At 46.5% G+C, this 25,736-nt stretch overlaps 1 protein-coding gene across 1 annotated transcript in view; it reads right to left on the bottom strand.

Moving 5' to 3' along the window:
• The window catches only part of LOC144752849 (uncharacterized), a 785,061-nt gene that overhangs the window by 503,052 nt on the left and 256,273 nt on the right, over window positions 1-25,736 (bottom strand). Inside the window, exon 7 of the mRNA XM_078640687.1 lies at window positions 16,146-16,199. Coding sequence (XP_078496813.1) covers window positions 16,146-16,199 — 54 coding nt within the window. The remainder of the gene's footprint in view (window positions 1-16,145; window positions 16,200-25,736) is intronic.

Genomic DNA, 25,736 nt, shown 5'->3' with positions numbered 1-25,736 from the left:
CAGGCTTATTTTCAGGAAAACTGACAGAGCTATAACATATACCCGTACCACAATCAATCGATCAATCATGGACATTTGTATAGCGCGCTACTCACCCGGAAGGGTCTCAAGGCGCTGGGGGGGAGGGGTCCGCTACTGCTCAAAGAGCCAGGTCTTGAGGAGCTTCCTGAAGGAGAGATGATCCTGGGTCAGCCGGAGGTGGATCGGGAGGGAATTTCACGTCTTGGCTGCCAGGTAGGAGAAGGATCTTCCCCCGGCGGTGGCTCTGCGGATGCGTGGTACGGCAGCGAGGGCGAGGCAGGTTGAACGTAGCTGGCGGGTGGGCGCGTAGAAGGTCAGGCGGTTGTTGAGGTACTTGGGGCACCGGTCGTGGAGGGCCTTGTGTGCGTGGGTTAGGAGCCTGAACGTGATCCTCTTGCTGACGGGGAGCCAGTGCAGGTCTCTCAGGTGGCCGGAGATGTGGCTGTGTCGGGGGATGTCCAGGACGAGTCGTGCGGAGGCGTTCTGGATGTGCTGGAGTCTTTTCTGAAGTTTGGCTGTGGTTCCGGCGTAGAGGGTGTTTCCGTAGTCCAGTCGCCTGGGTGATCGTCTTCCTGGTTTTAGAGGGGATCCAACTGAAGATCTTACGGAGCATGCGCAGGGTGTTGAAGCATGATGAAGAGGCGGCGTTGACTTGTCTGGTCATCGAGAGGGAGGAGTCCAGGAATGAAACCCAGGTTGCGTGCGTGGTCCGTTGGTTTGGGAGTGGTGCGCAGGGCAGGGTGCCACCAGGAGCTCTCCCAGGTGGAGGGTGATGATCCCAGGATGAGGATTTCCGTCTTGTCTGAGTTCAGTTTCAGGCGGCTGTCCTTCATGAATTCGGCGACGTCTTTTATCCCTTCGTGTAGGCTGGTTCTGGCGGGGGGAGGGGTTGTTGGTGAGGGAGAGGATTAGCTGGGTGTCGTCGGCGTAGGAGATGATGTTGAGATTGTGTTTGCGTTCGATGGCTGCGAGAGGGCTCATGTAGACGTTGAAAAGGGTTGGGCTGAGTGATGATCCTTGTGGTACGCCGCAGATGACTTCGGTGGCCTCGGATCTGAAAGGGGGGAGGCGGACTCTCTGGGTTCTTCCGGCGAGGAACGAGATGATCCACTCCAGTGCCTTCTGTTGGATTCCGATGTTGCTGAGGCGCTGTACAAGGGTGCGGTGGCAGACAGTGTTGAATGCTGCGGAGAGGTCCAGGAGGATGAGGGCCGCTGTTTCCCTGTTGTCGAGCAGGGATCTGATGTCGTCAGTGGCTGCGATGAGGGCGGTCTCGGTGCTGTGGTTGGCTCGTAAACCAGACTGCGAGGGGTCGAGGGATCCGTTTGTCTCGAGGAAAGCGGTGAGCTGTCTGTTGACGGTCTTCTCGATGACTTTGGCAGGAAAAGGGAGGAGCGAGATGGGGTGGTAGTTTTTGAGGTCGGTGGGGTACGCTGTTGGTTTCTTCAGGAGGGCGCTGAGTCTGGCGTGCTTCCAGGTCTCCAGGAAGGTGGCGGTGTTGAAGGAGGTGTTGATGATGTCCCGGAGATGGGGTGCGATGATGGAGTCGGCCTTGTTGAAGATGTGGTGGGGGTAGGGGTCGGTTGGCGATCCGGAGTGGATGGTGTTCATCGTGTGGGTGGTGTCTTCGGTGCTGACCGGGGTCCAGGTGCAGAGGGTGGTGGTGGGGGGCGTTGGTTCGGTGGTTGGGTGCGTGGTTGGTGCGCCGAAGCTGTTGTGTATATCGGCGATCTTGCGGTGGAAGAACAAGGCGAGTGAGTCGCAGAGGTCTTGCAAGGGAGTGATGTTGTTTCCGGCGCTGGGGTTGGAGAACTCTTGGACGATGCTGAAGAGTTCCTTGCTGTTGTGGGTGTTGCTGTCCAGTCTTTCTTTGAATGCTGTCTTCTTGGTGGCGCGGATCAGCTGGTGGGGTTTGCGGGTGGCGTGCTTGAGGGCCGTCATGTTGTCCGTGGTCTGGTTGTGGCGCCAGGTTTTCTCGAGGGTGCGACAGTTCTTCTTGGAGATCTTGAGTTCGTCGGTGAACCAGGGGACTTTCTTGCTGCCGGGTCTGCTGGGAGGGTTCTTCAGGTATTGTATATAAAATCACTTGTATATATTTTTCTGCACATATTGATAGCAACTAAGCATGGGCGAATTTTGCGCATCTGGCGTTCGCAAATTTGCGTAATTGCGAACTTGCAATCCGCAAAATTTGCGGATTTTTTTTTTGTGTTCGCAAGGGTTTCTGCCAGTTCACGAGGGTTTTGTACCAGTTCGCAATTGCGAACTTACTTGTCGGCTCGCAACGGTCGCGACTTTGTTGTTTCTACGTCTGGTTCATCATCACAGGTTCACAGCACCCTCTGTTTCAGCACTGCCACCCTCTGATTCACCCATGCCACCCTCTGGTACATCACTGCCACCCTCTGATTCATCACTGTAGATTATGGGGGGGAAAAGCAAGCACACCTGCCCTGCTTCAACTGACATGAATTAATTTCTGGTTGATTAATGTGTCACTGAATTTAAACTTCCTGTCTGGCACCTGCTTCCTTATCTGTAATTTGCTTTCTGTTGCAGTGCAATTTTTTTTCCTAGGACCTTCGTGGCCTACTTGTAGCTATTCTATGAGCCTGCTGTGAGGGTCAGAGCAGGGTCATAGAATAGTTGCAAGTAGGCAACTGAACTCTGGAGGGGCCCCTCAGGAAGCACTACAGGGAATGGTTACTAATGATAAGATTGAACTTTTGCACCTGCTGAGTACTTTCAGTTTTGCAAAAATCCAAATATCCAGCAGCATCCACAAAAAGTAATCCTTCCAGGTCAAGATCCCTGGCACCTGCTTCCTTATCTGTAATTGCTTTCTGTTGCAGTGTAATTTTTTTAACAGGACCTTTGTTGTATACTTGTAGCTATTCTCTGAGCCTGCTTTGAGGGTCAGAGCAGGGTCATAGAATAGTTGCAAGTAGGCAACTGAACTCTGGAGGGGCCCCTCAGGAAGCACTACAGGGAATGGTTACTAATGATGAGTTTGAACTTTTGCACCTGCTGAGTGCTTTCAGTTTTGCAAAACTCGTTTTTCTGCAGAACAGCAACTGTAATGCCCCAAACAAACTTACTTGTGAAAGTTGATTTCTAATCCAAAAGTGATCCAAAGAAAGTCAAAAAGGCCTCAAATCCAAAAAAGTGCAGGCAAACGTCAACCTGAGGAGTTATTCTGATAAAAATCATCATTTTCAGAAGGTTTATGCTGCTTGCTGGTGGATTTCTTGTGCAGAATTGCAAATTTTCTAATTTCGCGAGTGCGAGATTGTTGCTGCCCGCCGCATCTACATGTTCGCAATTGCGAACTCTCGCGATGCGTCGCCAAACTCCCGCGGGATCCCGCAGCAAGATCCAAAATGGCGCAGCACTCGCAAAATATCGAGAAAAACAACTCGGCAAACGCTGAATGACGGTAAGTGAACGCTGCACGCTGCAATATTGTAACACCAAGCAAAAAAATCCGCTGCGTGCGAATTTGCGAATTTACCGAAAATCCACAAAATCCGCGAGCGGAACGGATTTTACGCTCATGCTTAATAGCAACATAGTGAGTGACAGAGGGATCTTACCCCGTCCTGATGAAGAAGCTTTAACAGCTTCGAAACATGTTGACACCCCCAGGAGAACCAGCACATTACTAGCATTGGCTCTCCGACACACCGCTTTTAACATACCAGCCTATGACCAATAACGATTTTTGAATCCATAAGGCCAGGTATCTTTTAATATCACCTCTCCATTTCACCCCTGAACCTACTTCACTCACCACAAATACACCTCACATAGGACTTACAAATTTAAAGTGCTCCAGTGTAGTCGCCAGTCACAGCACGCCCCGTCCCGCAGTGGGGCGGGAAGACCCCGATGATGAAGCATGACACCAAGGGCCCTTTTGGTGGTGAGGGGTATTTTGACAAATACTGTGTATGCCTAACACTTCTAGACATACAAGAAACCTCTTGGAGGTGGATCCTTTTGTTTTCTAAAACCATTGCATGGAGGAGGATGCATCCACCAGAGTGCTCTTTAGCGCTACCTCTTCACTCCCTTACCCTTGGCAGTTACCAGGCAGCCAGCACAAGCGCATGATTTGAATTCTGGAGACTGGGTGGTAGTGAAGAAAAAACACACCAGAAAAACGTGCTTAGCACCCAGGTGGGATGAAACATGTCAAGTCATACTGGTCACTACTACAGCAGTGAAGTGTGAGTTTACCCAAATGGATCCATGCCAGTTACACCAAAAGGGTTCGAGGCCCCACTGAAAAGGAACAACAACTGAATGAACCAGTTGAAATAGCTGAAGGTTTTGAAGTCGAAGAATCCAGAGTGATAGACGAGGAGCAACCGAGCGCAAGTCAGGAGGGCGGGATACTAGTGGTTGACATACCAGAAGTTATTATTCAAACAAGCAGCAGAACAAGGTTAGAAAGACAGGGAAGTAGTGAGACACAGATAGGTATAGGAGAACAGGCTCAGGAAGAAGTGAACAAGGTTACTCTAGACCCTGAGCAGGACCAGACAGGAAAAGAAGAATATACTCAGGCAAAAAGACATACCAAAGGCCCTGAGCAGGGACAGACAGGAATAGAAGAACACGTTCAGGCAGCAGAAAAGCCAATTGTAGTAAGAACTGGACAGGATCAGTTAGGAGAAGAAGAACAGGTTCAGGCAGAAGTAGATCAATTCAAAATAAGACCTCAACAGGACCAGATAGAGGAAGAAGAACAAGTTCAGGTGAACGAAACAACAAATCTAAGACCCGAACAGGAACAAGTAGAGAGTGACTCTGCAGAATAGGAAGAACGTATCGTGCCTAAACATAACAAAAATAAAAGAGCTCTAGAGGAGACAAAGAGGGTGAAAGTGCAATACAAATCAAAAGGGCCAGAAAAGGTGACAACTGGCCAGGTGGAGTCAAAAGATTAAAATTAAGCATGGGCGAATTTTGCGGATTCGCGGTCCGCGAATTCACGCAAAATGGCAAAAAAGTCCACGAGACCTCCATCAAGGATTACATCTAATTGTAGGAGGTAGAGATATGGGGAGGAAGCACACCTGCCTAGCCTCGACCGTGCTCACTAGTTGTTTGGACGCCGAGGTGCCTCGAGTGAGCTGTCCGTCATTGTGAGGAAAGGGCGGGAAGGCGTTTCATACACTAGTGTGTGTGTGGCGGGGCTTCTATGTGAGTTCCCATGCCTCTTGTTTATAAAGGGTCAGAGACCGATCACCAGATGAGGAGAAAGCAGCCTCCTGTTCACAGGAAGTACAGGGGATTGCGCTCGAGAAACTCGTGGATGCAGACCTCCATCAAGGATTACATCTAATTGTAGGCAGTAGAGATATGGGGAGGAAGCACACCTGCCTAGCCTCGACCAAGCTCACTAGTTGTTTGGGCGCCGAGGTCCCTCGAGTGAGCTGTCCATCATTGTGACAAAAGGGCGCGAAGACGTTGCATACTCTAGTTTGTGTGTGGCGGGGCTTCTATGCGAGCTTACATGCCTCTTGTTTATAAAGGGCCAGAGACCGATCACCAGATGAGGAGAAAGCAGCTTCCTGTTCACACGAAGTACAGGGAATTGCGCTCGAGAAACTCGTGGATGCAGACCTCCATCAAGGATTTCATCTAATTGTAGGCAGTAGAGATATGGGGAGGAAGCACACCTGCCTAGCCTCGACCGTGCTCACTAGTTGTTTGGGCGCCAAGGTCCCTCGAGTGAGCTGTCCATCATTGTGGCGAAAGGGGTGCTGCTACTGCTCAAACAGCCAGGTCTTGAGGAGTCTCCTGAAGGCCAGCAGGTCCTGGGTCTGTCGTAGGCAGATGGGGAGGGTGTTCCATGTTTTAGCGTCGAGGTGAGAGAACGATCTGCCGCTGGCAGTTGCTCGGCGGATACGGGGGACGGTGACGAGGGCGAGGTCAGCGGAGCGAAGCTGGCGGTTCGGGGTGTAGAAGTTGAGTCATTCGTTGCGGTAAGCTGGTCCGGTGTTGCGGAGAGCTTTGTGAGCGTGGGTAAGGATCTTGAAGGTGATCCTCTTGTTGACGAAGAGCCAGTGCAGGTCTTTCAGGTGGGATGTGATGTGGTGGGGCATGTAGAGGATGAGGTGTGCAGATGCATTCTGTATGCGCTGTAGTCGTAGTCTGTAGTCTGTCGTCTGGAGTTTGGCTGAGGTTCCTGCGTAGAGGGTGTTGCCATAGTCCAGTCTGCTGCTGATGAGGGCCTGGGTGACTGTCCTTCTGGTACAGATGGGGATCCATCTGTAGATCTTAAGGAGCATGCGGAGGGTGTTGAAGCAGGAGACAGAATTTACTTGACAACGCGGAGTCCAGGATGACTCCCAGGTTGCGTGCATGGTTAGTGGGCGTTGGTGGAGCTTCCAGTGCGGCCGGCAACCATGAGTCGTCCCAGGCGGAGGGGGTGGATCCGATGATGAGGACCGCCGTCTTGTCCGAGTTCAGTTTCAGGCGCCTGTTCGTCATCCATTCGGCGATGGCCTTCATTCCTTCATGGAGGTTGGATTTGGCGGTGGTGGGGGCCTTGGTGAGGGAGAGAATCAGCTGGGTGTCATCGGCGTATGAGACGATGTTGAGGTTGTGCGATCTGGCGATGTTGGCGAGCGGTGCCATGTAGATGCTGAAGAGTGTCGGGCTCAGGGACGATCCTTGGGGTATGCCGCAGATGATCTTGGTGTCTTTATAGTGGAATGGGGGGAGACGGACACTCTGGGTTCTGCCAGTGAGGAAGGAGGTGGTCCAGTCCAGAGCTTTGTCGCCGATCCCTCCGTTGTGGAGGAGTGTGCGGAGGGTGTGGTGGCAAACAGTGTTGTAGGCGGCTGAGAGGTCCAGGAGGATGAGGGCCACGGTTTCTCCGTTGTCCATCATAGCACCGATGTCGTCGGTGTCGCGCGATGAGCACTGTTTCGGCGCTGTGGTTGCTGCGGAATCCGGATTGGGAGGGGTCCACGATGTTGTTCTTTTCGAGGAAGGAGGTCAGTTGCCTGTTGACGATCTTCTCAATGACTTTCGTCGGGAACGGGAGGAGGGAGATGAGCCGGAAGTTCTTGAGGTCTTTGGGGTCAACTTTGGGTTCTTGAGTAGGGAGCTGATCTTGCGTGCTTCCAGCTCTCCGGGAAGGTGGTGGTCTCGAAGGAGCTGTTGATGATCATGCGGAGATGGGGTGCTATGCTGGAGATTGTTTTGTTGAAGATGTGGTGCGGGCAGGGGTCGGATGGTGAGCCGGAGTGGATGATGTTCATGATTTTGATGATGTATTCGTCGTTGACGTGGGTCCTGGAAAGCAGGGGGTCGATGTGGCTGGGGGGCGGTGAGTCTGAGGTGTCTGTGTCTGTCGGAACGCCTGGTTGCTGAAGCTGTCATGGATGTCTGAGATCTTGCGGTTGAAGAAGGTGGCTAGGGAGTCGCAGAGGTCTTGTGATGGCTCGATGTCGTTGGAGTTGTAGCTGGGGTTGGAGAGTTCCTTCATGATGTTGAAGAGCTCATTGGTATTGTGTGCGTTGTTGTAAATGCGCTCTTTGAAGGAGGTCCTTTTGGCGGTTCGGATGAGTTGGTGGTGCCTGCGGATTGCGCTCTTGTAGGCTGTGTTGCAGTCCGGTGTCTGTTCGTGGTCCCACTTCTTCTCAAGCCTACAAATGGAACAATGCCATGATTAGCAGATAACGCAAAGATGATACAATGCTGCAAATGGATCAATGCCCTGGCTGGAACACAGAGCAAAGACGCTACAGTGCTGCAAATGGATCAATGACATGGCTATCTCACAGCACAAACACTACAGTACTGCAAACAGAACAATGCCATGGCTAGCACAAAGCTCAAAAATACAACAGTAGGTCAGGTGTGGCTTGGAAAGCCAACATGGCAGATGCAGCCTAATCGGGCTTCGAGCGTCCACGCTGTAATCCGAAATTAATCCGTCACTCATCCTGTTCAGAGGAGCTGGTTAGGTGAAGATTTTGATCAAGGCAGTGCGGTAAGTGCTGTTTCCTGGTGTTTAGACGCCCCAGAGCCGGAACAGGCGCTCCACACCACGCAGAAGCTGAGGGAGAGATACGAGCCGGGACCTGAGCGGGCACCTCCGTCTGGAGTCCGGGCCCACCGTTCGCGGAGCAGCGGTGGAGCCGGAGGCTTGGTCGCTTCCCTAGAGGTGAGCGGACTGGCAGGCTTGGGGGTGCCCTGCAGCATCTAGTGCCTTCCGCCCGACATCTTGGGACCGTGACGGGCCTGTGAGCAGAGGAGGCCTAGCCCTCCACTCCAGAGTGCTGCAGTTCACCCTAGGAGACCTCCAGCCAGGAATTCCTCACTGTGCTCACTGAGGACTGCCCGGTGGAAGCCCCACATACATCCGAGGCCGGGAGAGCCATTTTGGTCACAGCCGCAGCCTACACATAGGCCTTGCAGGCGAGGGGCCTAGAACCTCGTCCCAGCTGCCACGCTTTCCCCCACACTCTACATCTGTGGGGTGGACTAAGTGGCGGTCAAGGAGGCCTGTGTCAATGGCAACGCCACCTGCACAGTGTTGTTTACTACCAATAGTACAAGCTTGTGAGACGGGTTGAGACACTGGAAGAGAAGGGAGTTATACCCCTTGATCGACTGGGGTGCAGGGAGGCCCCCCTTACCTACTTATTTTTTCATCACTTTTGGTGTGGTGGGGTGTGTGCGACTCCCGGAGCCTCTGCAGCGACGCTAACACCCTAAGTTTGACATCCTGAGGGGAGTGCTGTCGGCAGGGCAGTCCGGCGAGTCTGGTTCCCTTACGGGACCTCTTGGTGGATGGTCGTTGGCTGCGGAAGCTCCTGAGCTAGCCTGTGGCCCTGGACATGCCTGAATCTGTGAGGACACGCTGACGGTGCTTCCCCGCTGTGAGCTTGGCACTGCCCTTACAGCTCTTCTTGGAAGGAGTTGTGCCCCCTGTGCTAGCGTAGATGCAAATCTGGCATTTGAATGCTCTGAGGACCCCCGCTTCTACTCCCCTACGCCAATCGCTACAGGCAGGGACAAACCTGGTGGAGCTGGCCCAAAGCAGGGCACGCTGGATCACTTCACTACAACTGCCGGGGTGCCACCGGAGGCGATGGGGCAGGCACAATAATGGACAATGCGTCCCTCCTAGCGGCGATCAATTATACCAGAGATAAATTGGATGCCAAAATTAGCGCATTTCCTATGCCAAGATCTTATATAAGCAGTAGACCGCATCACAGTAGCAGAGGCACGGTGGAGGAGTCAGTGACCACCCTCCAGAAAAAGGTCAATAAACTAACTGTGGTCTCGCAGGAACTAGCCTGCCAGAGGGATGTGAAGGATACTCCATGACCCGCTCTATTGCCCAATGGCTCACAGATCTTATGCTGAAGGCCAAAACATATAGGGGTGACATTCTGCTCCGAAAAGGAACCCATCTCCTTGGTACAAAAACCCCTTGCCTGGCTAGATTTGGGCACCATTATATATACCACTCAGGATTCACCAGGGGGTCATGCAAGGAAGAGTCCCTTTCCAGGACACAAACCATTGGGTATATCCAGGGGGCAGATTTGCTATTGTCAGGGGTACACTTTAATGGTGAACATGTCACCATAGGTAGTATTTATGCTCCCCCTGCACTAGGGGCGACCTTTGTTGACAGGATTTCCAGGATTTGGGTAGAACTGCCGGAGGGCCTCCTGTGTGGGGACTGGAATGACACCATGAGTCCAGTAGATAGACAGTGCAGTACGGACCGCCACCCCCCAGTAGGTCCTTCTAAACTGAATTTGTTGGCATCCACTTGAGGCTGGGCAGACATCTGGCATGAATACCACCCCACAGAATGAAGCTACACATTTATGTCCATGGTACATGGTTCACAGTCCCGATTAGATCATTTTTTTACACCGCATATTTATACATATATTTTCACAGGCCACTCATCTCCCAGAGGGCTCTCGGATGACTTCCCGATTACTCTTAAATTCCATACTTGTTCCCGTAGACCCCACTTTAGGTGGCGGAAGTCCCAATGGAACCTCCGAAACCCGGACTATCAAGACATGCTGCATGCTGCTCTGTGACCAGGGAGGGTCCCCAACCCAATGGAATCCCTATGGAGTTCCTGAGGCCGAATATACACGTATTAGGCCCTCACTTGCTGGCATAGTATTATTCCTTAAAACGGGTCTCCCTCCGGAGCTCCCTTCATCATACCGCCTTATCTCTCTCATCAACCTTGACCCTAAACTATTAGGGAAGGTCCAGGCTGATCGTCAACGGACATGAGTGTCGGACTTAATTCACCTGGACCAATCGGGCTTAATGCCTCATCAGGCTACTCGCCACAACATATGAAGAGTACATAATGCCATAGTGATGGCCACAGTGTTGGGACGCCCGGCAACTATATTATTAGCTGACATAGACAAAGCATTCGATTCACTCTACACTAACTTAATGGCATCTGTTCGTAAAGCCGGCCATCACTCAGACCCCTTCCCAATTCACAGGGGCACAAGACAGGGTTGCCCCCTATCCCCGCTGCTGTTTGCCCTAGCCTGGTGGCTTGGGTTTGGAGTGACCCGGTGTGAAGTGGATTTGAATGGTCCCAGTCAAGATCAGACCGCATTGCGTTATATGCGGATGATGTATTTTCTTTATGACGGACCCGTGGTTTTCAGGGCCCCGTATCTTACAAATCCTCAGAGTATTTGGGGAAGCTACTGGTCTGCTCATCAACCCTGCTAAATCTGTGCTTTACCAAGTATGCAGCAACCAGGGACGGGGCACCTGGGCAAAGCAGCTGTCGCACGCATATGGGCATCTTCTTGTCGCCATGCCCTAAGATCTCATGGGCAAATAATATCAACCCACTACTTATGAGTCTAAATAGCCAAATGACAATACATGACCATCCACTCTCACTGTATGTATGGTCTGCCATCATAGCTGCCAAGGTTTCAGATTGCCAGGTGTGACATTTTACAAATTTGAGTGAAATTATGAGTGACATTTCAACGACTATGAGTGACACTTTCTCGCGAGCAAACATCATGCCATTAAGACGAGGGAAACTTATAAATATCAGATTTTACAGCCAATTGAGCAACAAGAAACTCCTAGAACTTCTTCAAACTGTTGCAGAGCACAAGCAATGGAAACGAATGCATAAGCAGAAATTACACAAGTTACGGTTTTCAGCAGCAGTACTTTATTAAAGTTCTTTGTACATATGCTGGCATGCACAGTTTTTTTTTTTTAAATAAACGAATGTCACGGGAGGCAAGCGGCTATATTGAAGTTAACAGCTTTGAGCTCTTGCTGAGTGTCACTTTTCTCTTTAAACATACTGGTTGCTACCTCCTACATTATGTTTGCTTTAGACACTTGCACAAGTGCCTGCCACCATTGCCTACGTAACGTTTGTTCTTGTGGTTTGAGTGCCTGCCATTTATTGCAGTATTATAGGCACTACTTGTTACTTTGTACGGTTTTAAAACTTGCACCATGCCACTTTTTCCTCCAGTATTACTGTTTGCATCTCTTGTATTTTGTTTGCTCACGATTGTCACTTTTGCCTAATTTAACGTTTGCTTTTATGTAATTTGTTGTCTCATATTTATCTCCTCATATACTGTGCCTATTGTGAAGCGCTCTGACACCCCGGGGTAAAGTCTGCGCTGTACGCATCAAATAAAAATAAATAAAACCATTACCATAGAGACACCGGCATCGCGTGCGCAGCGTGGACACTGACTGACACTTACTTATAGTTGACCCGCTGCTGCCCACCCAGCCACGATGTGCACTGTCTACTCTGACTCTGCCAGTGCCTGTCTTCATCCAGGCTGCTCTGTCCACTCCAGTCGACGCCGACGGACACTCCTCGGCCGCCGCCGAGCCCCGACCCCCGGGCTCAGCGCGGCCGCGTTCGCAGTCCTCCTGTGGCCAGAGCTGACTGTCGCCGGTTCCGCTGACCTGCCTGGGGTGGTCAAGGTGCAGCCTGCAGCTGCAGTGTTTTGCGGCCGGCGGCCATGACTTGAAAGAGACTGCGTCGTGCACAGCGCCTGCACTCAGATTCCCCGCCGCTTCTCACTTCATGGTTCCTCCGGACGTGATGGCACTACCGCGCCCGGCACATCCGGATTTAATCCCAGCCCCCTGGTGCGCCACGGTAATTGACAGCTCTGAGCTGCAGCCCGGCCCCCCTGCAGAGACTGTGATGAGGGGTCTGAAAGTAGCCACGCCACACCAGATTTCTGCCGCATTCTACTGTTTAGGCACTTGGGCTGAGCAGCACCTCTCGAGCCCGGGCAAAGGAGCCGCTGGCGCGCCTGGCACAGGTGTGGCAAAATGCGTGACAATGCATTTCAGTGCGGTGATGCGGATCACCGCACTGAAATGCGTGAGCGTCACACCTGTTGCGTGACGCTTAGCAGGACTGTGCCATCTTTAAGATGGTTTCTCTACCCAGAATTCGCTACAGACTACAAAACTTCCCTTACCAAATTCTGCCATCCTGGTTCACACAAGTAAATGCCATACACAATAAATTTCTCTGGATCGGAGGGCGATCAGGGTAGTGCTACACACATGTACACAGTCCACATACTGTGGGGGTATTGCGGCAGCAGATATCTAAGCATACTATGTGGCCTCTCAGATATTGCTAATAAATGAATGGTGGTAAAACTCCCCAAATGACCTGGCTTTTGCACTAGAACATGCGGTGATGGAGTGGGCTCCCCTTCTCCAGTTGCTCTATAGCTCTAGAAACCTATATATTTTACCCTCAGCAAGTAGAGTGGTGATTCAGCTCTGGCGGAATACTGTTAGACGGATGGGGTGGCACGGGACCCTAACCTAGACAACTCCTTTGTGCATGGTACATACCTCTGTCCGGAGGTGGTTCTGAGGGGATTCCGTGGGTGAGACTTAGTAGGGACATCTACCCTGGGGGACGTAATGTGGGGAACTACATTGAAATCTTTTCAACAACTACAAGTAGAATTCCAACTACATAGGACACAATTTTACAAATATCTCCAATACCACCATGCTTTGAGCCCCTTGATTTATGCTTTAGAGTCCCTACCAGAAATGCAACCTCTTGAGGGGTCGGCTACTGATAAAGGATCTGGGCTTACATAAAATCAGGCAAATATATCAAACATTAATGACTCATACACGGACGACACTTCACAAGACTAGAAAAGCGTGGCAAGTAGATATCCCTCACTTGACGGAGGATGACTGGGCTGAGGCCATTGCCAGCCCTCGGGGCGCTGCTGTGTCCACACGATACCGCCTTTTTACAGTTCAAGTATTTACACCGCACATGCTCACACAGGCCAGACTCTGGAAGATGGTTGTTATCATGCTTAAGATGTGAGAGGGAGGATGGAACATTTTTATATTCAGTCTGGAGCTGCACTGCGTTGCAACCATTTTGGTGCAAGGTATTGTACTGTCTAAGCAATGTATTTCCATGGGAACTCCCAATTGACCCACGACTCTTCCTCTTGCACAGTACCGATGAGAGAGGGGGAAATAAGTACAAACAAAATTTGCTCTTCTTGGCCCTCACTATCGCCAAGCATGATATTGCCCAGCTGTGGAAGGGGACTTCCCCCCACTATAGGCAAATGGAACGCCGAGCTAGACAGCTGTATGAGTGCTGAGATTGCGATGGTTCTGGCCCTTGGCTGCCCCCAAAAACCTAGGAAAATCTGGACCCGCTGGGCGACTTATCGTGGGATAGGTCTTCCCCCTCTACCATATTCAGACCCCTGACAGAAATTACTACTTATGCACACATCCACTGACCAATCGCTCCACACTACGTAATAGCCCATCATTCTATGAATGTATCCTTTGTACTATTACTGGAATCTAGTACTGTCTGCATTTTGTTTATGTTGTGTAACCTGCTTGTTCCGCAGGCATTGCAATTTTTAAAAACGCCAGTAGTCCTGATTTATCTTTTTTCCTACAGGTACTTGTAGGGCTACGGCCCAAATATCATTGAAATAACCAAATTAAATTTGGTATTAAAAAAAAATATACAACAGTACTGGAACTTGAATAAAGCTAAGGTCAGGGAGCCTCAACATGCCAGTTATGACATGTAAGAACAAATGGAATCAGCCTATTGATTGGCACAGGCTATTTGTGGAGGTTTTATCTGAAACTTTGAACATCTTCTGCTTGGGGTATAACTCTGTTATTTACTCATTTGTCCCACGGTAACATCATGACTATGAACAGTGTTCGCATATCACCATCATACCTCTAGTTTCCTCTAAACTACTGCTGCAGTCACCTTTACTAGGACCACAAAGAGACACGTACAGGCCAAAGCACCCTCAATAGCATTGTGCAAAATATAGCATTTTGCTCCTCAAGTGGCTGGAAAGGCATTGGTTTGTGCCACTGGGCATGGATGCCTAAAGTTCTCACTTTTAGGGAATGCAGGTGACTTTGTTCTGTTATGGAATGCACACTATCTCAGAGCACACAGGACGTCTGGGCCCGCTGCCAAACAAGCATAGACAGGTATCATAATACTGAATGGCTGACCTGAGCTGCCAATCCAACATTCACAGTCTACTTTAATTTTAACTCACAGGTCATTTTTGGATATAGAGGTGGTGAGTACAAGAGGCAGTCTGATGTTTTGTGTCAGACATCCAAGTGTGCCATTGTAGATAACATTCCTCCCCCCCACCCAAATGAAAATAAACAAACAATGTGTGCTTCTGCAAAATGGGAGAGGAACTCAATTACTTTTGTATCATTCAATGTTTAAGAAACAACATTTGAAATAGATTCGCAGTGACAGTAAAAACAGACACTCCAGAGACCAGACTTTATTTGAAAATCTTCTTAAGGTATAAACCGTATACACATCAAATCACTTTTTCTAGTATGCCTGTCCAAATTATCATAATATTATCCATATATCTGCCCCTGGAGTATGTGTTCTATCTTCTCTTTTTGCACCATGGCAGCAGATGTGCTGTTTTGATCACTTTACAGTGCCTATTTATGTCTCTTCTAGTTCTGCCTTGTCACTGCTGTCAAAGTCTTCAATCTATATTTAATAAAAGGGAAGCTCTTTTAAATTTGCAGATATGTGCAGAGATGTTGATATCATGTCAGATTACTCCTATTGCACAGTTCCTGAGAATTTAGTAGGACTGTATATTAGGTGAACAAAATTGAACAATATTGAGATGAGTCTGCTCATATTATGAGTAAATGTTGAACCCGCTAGCTCACAGTGGAGCATCTAACCTTCTAAACCTCGAGAGTTATAAATGCAGTTGGCATACTTGGACATGACAACCCTTATTCCCAAGGAATTTGTGGAAACAGTTCTAACCCTGTGAGGAGGAGGAGGGCATAGATAGTTCTACTCCATTGTCCTTTCAATCTACATACATGCCTGGAGAAGGCTTTTTGATCCCATCACAGGCCCCCTGGGACACCTGCACTTTTAAGGCCATGATGGACAACAAGTTGAACTAATCCCCAGGGTATTGGCTCCTCAAGACCCCGGAAGATTAGACAGAGGGCGGTCCATCTGGGAAAGAGCAAGACGCATGGCAGGAGACACTGAAAAAGCGTGGAGAAGAAGATTCCCAGATGGGAAGCTGCCCTTGACGTCAGAGGGGTGCCAGGAGAGCACCAGACTCGCAAGCCACTTCACCACCCTCCTAGAGGACCGTGGCTGACTGAGATATATGCTCGTGTGCTGGGGACGAGTGGGAGGTTGGGGTCTATGAGAAGGGGAATACGATTATCTCCCTTATAGAAATCTCTCTCACCTGAGTCAAACTATGCTTTCTTCATAACTGCCATGACAATGTGTGCAATTTTTACAATTGCATAGAAGTTTGTTTTCCTTTTATGTTTTGGCCATTACGGTATGCCGCCTAAACCTCTGGTTGAATATTGGTTTAAATTAAGCCTAGTGAATTAACCAGGTTCTAGGATTACATGGCTTGCAGTAGCCAACCTGGGCACTGGGATTTTTACTTTAAGGTGCTGACCTCCCTCACAAATAAAGCTTCCTCCAAGTTCAATTCAATTTACCTATGAGCACTTACCTTTGGTTTTCTCTTCATTCAGGGGGAGGGTAGTCATTAGTGGTCCTGGCGTTCCTGCACCAGTAAAACAAAGAAGAAGAAAATAACTACTCATTATACTACTCCTGTGTCATCTTATTCGAACAATAAAAAAGCATGTGAGAAAGAGAAAAATAGCCTCCAGACTCTTATATCATGACAGTTCAAGATTATTATTATACATTGCTCCCAGCCCCAAGGCGACAAACATTTTCATTTGTCACTTTTGTATGCCTGAAGTTTTACAAAGAGAAGAGACTATAATACATTTTCATATGTTTATTGAACGTATCTAATTCTTGTAACTTAATATGAACTATGATAATTAGACAGGTAAAATACATTGTTGTTATAATCATTAGAATGGTGAAAAACACAAGCAATCCAACCATATTAATTGTTCCTAATATCATGCCTATCTATTACTACTGAGAGTGTTGTGGGATTACTCTTCTGCCAGAACCAGTTAGAATGATCTAACCCCATACCTTGGTGTAATGTCTCAGGAAGGAAGCCTCAGTGCATCAACTAATGCACTCCATATAAGTGTGTAAGCCTGCACTCATCTTATGCAGCTATGTTGTTTCTCAGAATGAATGTGAGGGTTTGTGGGCTGTATCTCATTCACTGCTCTCTGCAGCATTCATGACAACTCTGATGTGAATTGCCTCTCACCAAATTCAAAAGAGACAAGTTTTAAAGAATACAATGGCAGCCTTATCTTATTCCTACAAACACATAATAAAGCAAGCACACTGCATTCTATTAGCTGTGTCCCTGGAACAGTGCAGCCCACAGAAAAACAATTCCTATCAAAAATTAATGCATGCATGGCATAGTCTCGTGTTAGTGAACAACATGTACAAACCACCATCTTAAAAAGATGCTAAGTTAAAAGAAAAATTGAAATGGAGATACAATCCTAGAACACTTTCTTGGCTGACATATGTTATTGTCTTCATTTACAGAAGCTGCAAAAGTATCATGGAGGCACACCGTAGTAGCTGATATGCTTTCATTATTTTAAGTTATAGACGAATATAATCAAAAAGTGATTCGAGATGACACCTTTTATCACCATGTTGTTTAGTCCTGTTAGTACTTTAAAGTCTGCAAGATAAGATAAAATCAGCCATCATATACTAAAAAAAACTGGTATCTGACCATAATTTAGAGTGACTGCACAAAGAATATCAAGCTAGATGTAATGGCGGTTAGTGGTCACACAGTTGCATTGAAGTAATATCCTTCGGCCTAGCGTTGTTTTTTTATTTCCCTGATGACACTGTGATAGAGAATAGCTCAGTTGCTATATTTATCACTGTGTGATCCATCTTAAGTATTTCAAAACACAGACTTGCTGTTTATTGCTTTTATAACATCTAGCACAGTGCCTGGAAATAGGGCAAGGATCCAGAGCACACTATATGTATCTCAATAATATTCTTATGTTCCAGTATACATTCCTTTGGGATAGATCAACCAAACGTAAGTTTTTTTCAAAAAGTTTTATTATCAACAGTGTTCACCCCTTGGGAATCACTGTGCTTGTCACTTTAGCCTACACGTGTTTCATCACAGCATGTGGCTGTACCTCTTCAGGGCTGATCTTAATGATCGAGGCGCGTGGTCGGGGAACCGGTGATAATTCCAACCCGGTCCTTAAGTTCCCGCACTTGGAGACCGATACCGAAGCTGTAGAAGGCTTTATCACGGGCTGAACACGGCCTGAATACCGTTAAAAGAAAAACTTTCCGCAGTGAACCTCGCTGTCAATTATTTTGCTGACGGCAACCGGACATACCGATTGGTGCCGTTACCTGTCAAATAAATAAACCACCCGATAAGGTTAAGGGGGAGGTTTGTGTACCTCTTCTCTTTACAGAGGTTAAGGTTTTCCTCTGTCCAAGAAGCACCTACTTTGATACTACGATAACCAAATACTTTACCGTGAGCAGTTGAGCGCCAATATTTCTGAACACTCGAAAAACCTATTCATAGATTATTCAAAGTGCCTGGAAATAGCTTTAGGTTGTTAGGATGTTAAGAATGCCATTACTCTAAGGATATCGATATCAATACACTAATTAGAAGAACAGCATTAAGTTGGCTTTGAGCTCAGCATTAGTATTTAATTTGAGGATTATACAAGACTTAGGTTTCATTCATGCTAGTCACCACTGGGTATGGGGCTCCCAAGCAGCAAGGCCAAACCCTGCCTTTAGTTATATCACAAAAAAAGATGCCAGTGCTGCTCATCTGAATCCTAAGATTATTATTTCATTCTACACATGCGAACAAAACACTATGTGAGAGGAGTTTGATTATTAGAATCAATCTTTCTAATTTTGCATTTTATTACAATTTATATTTTCAATTAGTTTTTTGACATTTCAATATTTCAACAAAACGTTTCAAGACACATCACAAAAAAATGAACATTTTACTCAAACAATATTTCTCTTCTTACCCCATTCATCCTCATGTTCTCACTAACTAACCATACCATACATACTCATTACACATTCATCCAAAGGCAATCTAAATCACGAACAGCTATGTTTTATGTACAATTTATATACAATTCAGGAAACCATAGAATAGCATTTGACGACATAAATCATTATGATCGGGAAGTTGTTCTGTTTTCTTATGGTTTCAATGTAGCGACGGTATATAAGGAGGTCTACGCGTTTCGAACTCGTTTTAATATCGAGTTCTCATCAGGACCATAGGCTGTAAATGTAAAACAAGGGGACTTATATTAGGAACGTCATTTTGTTAAAAAGCTGATTTTAGCTCAACACCCAGCTCTCTGCTTCTTACCTCTCTAAATGTCAGATGGGAGGAAGTCCTTAAATACACCAGTATCCGCGGAGCGGGACCACCTACATAACAAATATATACACGATGTTTATCTCGTCTGACCACACGCATTTAAAGTCAGTCACACTCTCAGATGTACTTACTAATGTGGGGTGTTGGTTCGGGTCATTCTGTAGGGGAACAGGAATGACAGTGTGAGGGGAGCAACCTTAATCGTATAAGTAAATCTCCTGTCTCACGCAAAAGTTAGTTGGCTTACCAGTGTTTTGTGGGGGCTGATGCTCCTGTGATGTGTGGGGGGGTGAACAACGATTATGATTCTCAGGTTCCCGGTGCGCCTGTAAAAGATGAAGAGGGAGGCGTGTCAGGACTCCTTTGGGTATTACACGAGCCTCGGGACTGCATTCATTTGTCCGGCGGGTCATACCTTTTGATTTTGGCGTGTCCCGGCTTGGTCCCGTCTCTCAATCTCGGAAGGACCGCTCGTTTCTGCTGATGTATCCGGCTGTGTCGTGTCACATGACTTACTGCTGAAACACGAGCGCCATCTTTGTGTGGTCGTGTTTACTCATATCTCTATGGGCATTTGTGCATCGTGGGGTGGTGTGATGTTATTCTCATACATAGATATCATTTATTGTGGGTGGATCGTTGCATTAAGGAATACCTCCTTGTTGACGGGTTCTTAAGTAATTAACGGGGAGTCTTTTCATATCATTGTGTAGTGGGGGCCATCTTGGATAGGGAACCAGTCCAATGGATTGTGTGTTGAATTCAAAGATTATACCATTAACCAAAAGACGAACCAATTCGACAAAGACCAATAAAACTTTAATATAGAAAAGGTATACCCGTTTCTCCAACAAGACTTCTACTCACGACCTGATTCCCGAAGATATCTACAGGAATACCAAGGAAGGTCATTTCAAAAATACGTCACCTTTTCCGACACGCCATCCTCAGGCAGTAGCAGTGAAGGAGAAAATACAGACCCTAGAAGAACTACCAACAGAAGAGGATCCTTTCAACAAAATCAACAGGGCCTGACTTTTTTAGGGAGAGGTCAGACAAAACACAGAGGAAAACCAAGATACAATCAACCATGGGAAATGTCGACCAGACGTCAGAACTACAAGAACTGACGCCTTCACTAATTTTCAATATTTCCGAAAAAAATCCTTACTAAGGATGAAGAAAGGATACTCCAAAAAGGATTAACTTTCGTTCCCACTAAAAAACAGATTTCGTCAAACTGAAGACTGAAACTATAGAGTTTTTTAGAAAAATCAGGTTGAAAACATTCTTTTCAGAAAATTCTATGGATTCAAATATGGAAACCACTGGACTCCACAATAAATCCACATTCTGCCCTCCCAATCATAAAATACCGAAGGAATTGTTAACATTTGAGAGAACATTTGACTGACTTTAAATGCGTGTGGTCAGACGAGTTAAACATCGTGTATATATTTGTTATGTAGGTGGTGTCGCTCCGCGGATACTGGTGTATTTAAGGACTTCCTCCCATCTGACATTTAGAGAGGTAAGAAGCAGAGAGCTGGGTGTTGAGCTAAAATCAGCTTTTTAACAAAATTACGTTCCTAATATAAGTCCCCTTGTTTTACATTTACAGCCTATGGTCCTGATGAGAACTCGATATTAAAACGAGTTCGAAACGCGTAGACCTCCTTATATAAGGTCGCTACATTGAAACCATAAGAAAACAGAACAACTTCCCGATCATAATGATTTATGTCGTCAAATGCTATTCTATGGTTTCCTGAATTGTATAGAAATTGTACATAAAACATAGCTGTTCGTGATTTAGATTGCTTTTGGATGAATGTGTAATGAGTATGTATGGTATGGTTAGTTAGTGAGAACATGAGGATGAATGGGGTAAGAAGAGAAATATTGTTTGAGTAAAATGTTCATTTTTTTGTGATGTGTCTTGAAACGTTTTGTTGAAATATTGAAATGTCAAAAAACTAATTGAAAATATAAATTGTAATAAAATGCAAAATTAGAAAGATTGATTCTAATAATCAAACTCCTCTCACATAGTGTTTTGTTCGCATGTGTAGAATGAAATAATAATCTTAGGATTCAGATGAGCAGCACTGGCATCTTTTTTTGTGATATAGGTTTCATTCATGGCATGGGCTTGAGCAAGATTATATGAAGACATTGAAAAGACATTGCTCTTCCAATTTTGAGGTAGTCATGTTATTATGCCGATGCCTGTAAGAGGAGAGGAGAGTGGAGGAGTGGTATCTCAGACTTCAGGGCGTGGACTTCCTTGCCTGGGAGATGGGGCACACAGCACTTTTGAGTGCCAGACATGTCTTGCAGCTTGGGACACCTGTATGAGGAGATCATAGACGAGGAGTGGGTGCCCATATTGAAGTGCAGTCTATTTTGCATGGGAGGAAGGGCAAACAGTGCTTTTAAGCACCTGACATGTCCTGCAGGGTGGTTGACAAGGAGGACACGCCCTGGCTGTGCCCGGTAGAAGACCATGCCAAGACGGGGCCCGCTTTAACTGTCATCACCCAGAAGAGGCAGTCTGGGCCACCTCTCGTGGCTAAAGATATAGCCTCTCCGCTGGATTGTAGTTGATTGCAGATTGCAGATAAACCTCTGTGACAGTACTGGCCTTTAGCATGGCTGGCATCCCATTTAACTTGCTTATTAGCTTGATTGAGACTTTAGCATTTCCTTTACCAGTGTTGTTTGCTTGTAGAAAGGTTTTCCTGCTACATAGGGACAATGCAGGAATTAAATATGCTGTGATAAAGCTAAAGGCACCACCGTACTACAAGGCACCACTCTGGATACATTTCTGGCCAGAGTGGTGAGTTATCTCCTAAGAAATTGACCTGTCAGAAAGAAGGATGTCCCATGATTAAGGAGAACTATTGGCAAATATTCTAACTAACTCACCTCGACACCTCATCGGTGCATCCAGCAACCCAGTGACTATTCATTGTGCATCAGCAGAGAGAGACACCACCAGGAGGGCCACAATCTCTACACAGGATACAACTGACCTTGGCTCCTCATACGTTAGTGAAGGAGGTCCCTCTGCCAAAAGGATGCAACAGTCTACGCATGATTGTGGTGATAAAACCAGTGCCCCAGAAATTTCAATAAGAATATCCTGCCCAAAATCATTCTGAACTGGAAGCTCTTTCGGGCCATGGGGAAGATAGGGTAGAAACCAACAACCCTTTATTGGGATCTGCTATTTTGGCAGATAAATGTCCAAAGTGTCACCCACTTGGTGGAGAACATAGCAAGCTTGGATGAAGTTATCTTAAAATGGATCAATTGCAATAATGTGGCCTTCATGAGCACTAGGGTGGAGCAGATGGCGGTAATAAATACTGTCACTGTGATGGCTGTCCCTACTGGGATGCATGCCCAGGGGTACACAACTACTGAACCAACTGTTTTGCCAACTAATTTCGTTGGCAGTACCTGAATTATTGGGGGGAGACATAATCAACTTTGTGAATGGGAGCAAACCAAGGTCTGTTAAAACTGACAGGTTAATTATTTCACACAACTACACTCTTCTGAGAATAGCAGCACAGCTGATTTTTTAGAGGGCCCTCTCCAATTTCCTCTTGATATTACATTTGATCTTGTAGTGCTGATTGTAGCAATTTTCACTTGTCCATCTATAAATGTACCTGACCCCAATGGAATTCCCATTGACCTTTGTAAGGAGAATATTGCTTTGCCAGTCCACATAATTACTAATGATTTGAACACTGTAGTATTCTTTATGATTTCTGTCTCTTGCAGACTGCCATTAGAGTTTCAATCTTCAAGAAAGGTAGTAGGCAGGATCCTTTTTATTGGCCAATATTGTTAGATTCTATGGTGAGAGTAGTAGGTTATATCATTCAGCGCAGGATAGAGATTTTGGCCCATCAGTCTGGCATCATTAGAATGATGCAATGTGGTTTTAGAGAGAGGCTGGGGATGCAAGAACAGTGTATAAAGCATAATATATTCAAAGTAAAATACACAACCACTAAAAAGTGCTGCATCTTCCTTGATTTTGTGGACCTCAACAGTGCTTTCGGACCATGTGAATCATTCTAAATTATGAAACATTCCCAACCAGATAGTCTTGTCCCAGTCTTTAGAAGACTTCTCACATGCACTACATTGGGGGAATCAGCGATGATCAGGTACGAAACTGATGGGTTACTGCACCAATAAATTTAGACTATCTTAACATGTACGCAGGAGTTTGGAACTGATCAGCATACTTTCAGATTTTGATCTCGTTGATGTAATGAGTGTAGGGTATGATATGAATTTTCCTTATGCTCCTACGTTTAAGGGCAGGGATAACGGTTCAATTATCGATTACATATTTACATCACCTCTGTTAACAGATTGTTTAATTAAAACTTCTGTGGTGCAAACGTCTTTCAGTGATCACAACCCATTGTTAGCTATTTTTAATTTCGTATCCAGTCCAATTTTTATGAATTTAAACGGGGCAAGGGACATTACACCCTCAATTGACGGCCTTCGCCTTAAATGGAGGGGAATTGATTGTGGGGCCATCATAGACATGATTCAGGAGGAACACCCTGATCTGCTGGAACGCCTCTCTTCCCCAAGCACAAACAATGAAAAATTGATCACAGACTTTGAAGCTTTATGCTCTAATATAAAAATTTTCCTGTCAGTCCCACTCCCTACTGAATTCAAAGAGCCACGGTGGTTTGATACATCTTGCTCCGTGGCCAATAGAGATTTAAGAAAGGCACTTTCTGCTTAACCCAGATGTAAAGATGTAGTCCGAGCCGCCAGGAAAAACTACAAAGACAAAATATCGGAAAGGAAGGCAATCTTGCTCTCCGAACATTGGGATAAGCTGGTTATCAGTGCCAATCTGGGCGGCAGCGCCCCATTTTGGTCGGCTGTTAGGAGAACGAGGGAAATGGGCAAAGAGCTTACACAAATTAGCTGCAACATAACCAGTGCAGCCTGGGAGACCCATTTTTCTAACATTTATGCCGCCCCCTCGGACGAGCAACCTCTCCCCAATATGGGCCAAACAGAAGGTTTAGAGATTTCGGACCAAGAAGTCAGGAAAGCCATAAAAGAAAGTCTAGGTAATAAGGCGCCTGGACCGGATGGCTTCCCTATTGATATTATTAAATATAATGCTGCGCTTTGGACACCAATACTCGTTAACATCTTTAACAGTCTCCCACTAGTAACAATGCCTGCTACCTGGGCTACTAGTATTATCGTTCCCATTTATAAAAAGGGAGACAGATCAGACCCTGCAAATTATCGTCCTATTTCCCTCCTGGATAATACTTTAAAAATACTAGGACGTATAATTTATAATAGGGTACTGGAATGGGCGTCTGACACTGACTTCTTAGATCCTTGTCAGATGGGGTTCAGGAGCGGGGTAGGAACAGTTGAGCAATGTCTAAATTTAAAATTGATAATCGACAAATATTGCATTGCTCGCTCATCCCCTGTATACCTAGCTTTTATGGATCTTTCATCTGCTTTCGATCTTGTGAACAGATCTAAGCTTTGGTTAATTCTCCTGTCAAATGGTCTTGATGCCACCCTTGTTAGATTCTTAGCCTATCTCCATACTGACCTGAAAGCCCGGGTACGTATCGGGATGGGCGGAGAAGTATCAGGAGCCATTGAAATAGGGAGGGGGGTGAGACAGGGGTGCGTTTTAGCACCCCTGCTGTTTATTATTTATATCAACGGCCTGTCCAACTGTCTAAAGGAAGCCACCCCGGATGTTCCAACAATTCTAGGCAATCCATTACCCGTGCTTTTATATGCAGACGACGCTGTCCTTATGGCACGCACACCCAATGCTTTACGTCTGCTTGTACATAGTTTTGTAAATTTTATGGAGGGACTGGATTTGAAAGTAAATTTTAAAAAGTCTTTTATTATGTCCTGTGGGCCGGGCAAAAGGAAACTCAGCACAATTCGAATTGGAACAGATAAATTAGAATCTGTCAATAAGTTTCCTTATCTGGGGATGGTTTTCGCTGCGAACAGCTCGTGGAGTGGGCATGTGGCCCACGCCACGAGCAAGTTCTCGAAAGCCAACAATTCTGTCCTGAGTCTCCCCCGCCCAAAGAAAATCGGCGCCACAAAGGCCATTGTTAAAATTTTTAAATTACAGTGTTCTCCTGTTGCTACGTATGGAGCCGAAGTTTGGGGATCGATTAGCAGCCTCAGCGTCCAAAGAGAGGAAAACCGTTTCTGCAGAAAATTACTGGGTGTACCGATCTCCTCTTCTAATTTTATTTGCCATAATGAACTTAACCTCCCCTTCATAAGTGATTTTATTAAAGCAAGACCAGTTCTCTTCTGGATCAGAATCTGGAGGAATGACGCTGCTGTCCTCACACAAAACATCATTAAGGACTGCTTAAATTGTGAAAATGGCATGAAGATCCCCTGGTTCAAAGAAGTTTTTAAAACACTAAATGAAATTGGTAGAGGTATTTTGTTTACTGACCCGACAGCTATTGAACTAAAGGATAAATTCGAGGTCCAAAAGGCACTTTATGCTCTTTATCGTAACGAACGGCTTGGAAGAGAATCTCAGAAATCCAGGGTTCAGAAATACATAGGAAATGGTCTTTGTATGCAAATTATGCCGCCCTATCTCTCCCTTTCCATGTCAAATTGGGAGCGATCTTTATTATTTCGTCTAAGGGCAGGAAC

The sequence above is a fragment of the Lissotriton helveticus genome, chromosome 5_1, assembly GCF_964261635.1.
Source record: "Lissotriton helveticus chromosome 5_1, aLisHel1.1, whole genome shotgun sequence".
NCBI lineage: Eukaryota > Metazoa > Chordata > Amphibia > Caudata > Salamandridae > Lissotriton > Lissotriton helveticus.
The sequence above is the reverse complement of the archived record's forward strand: the minus strand, read 5'-3'. Positions and strand labels throughout refer to the sequence as shown.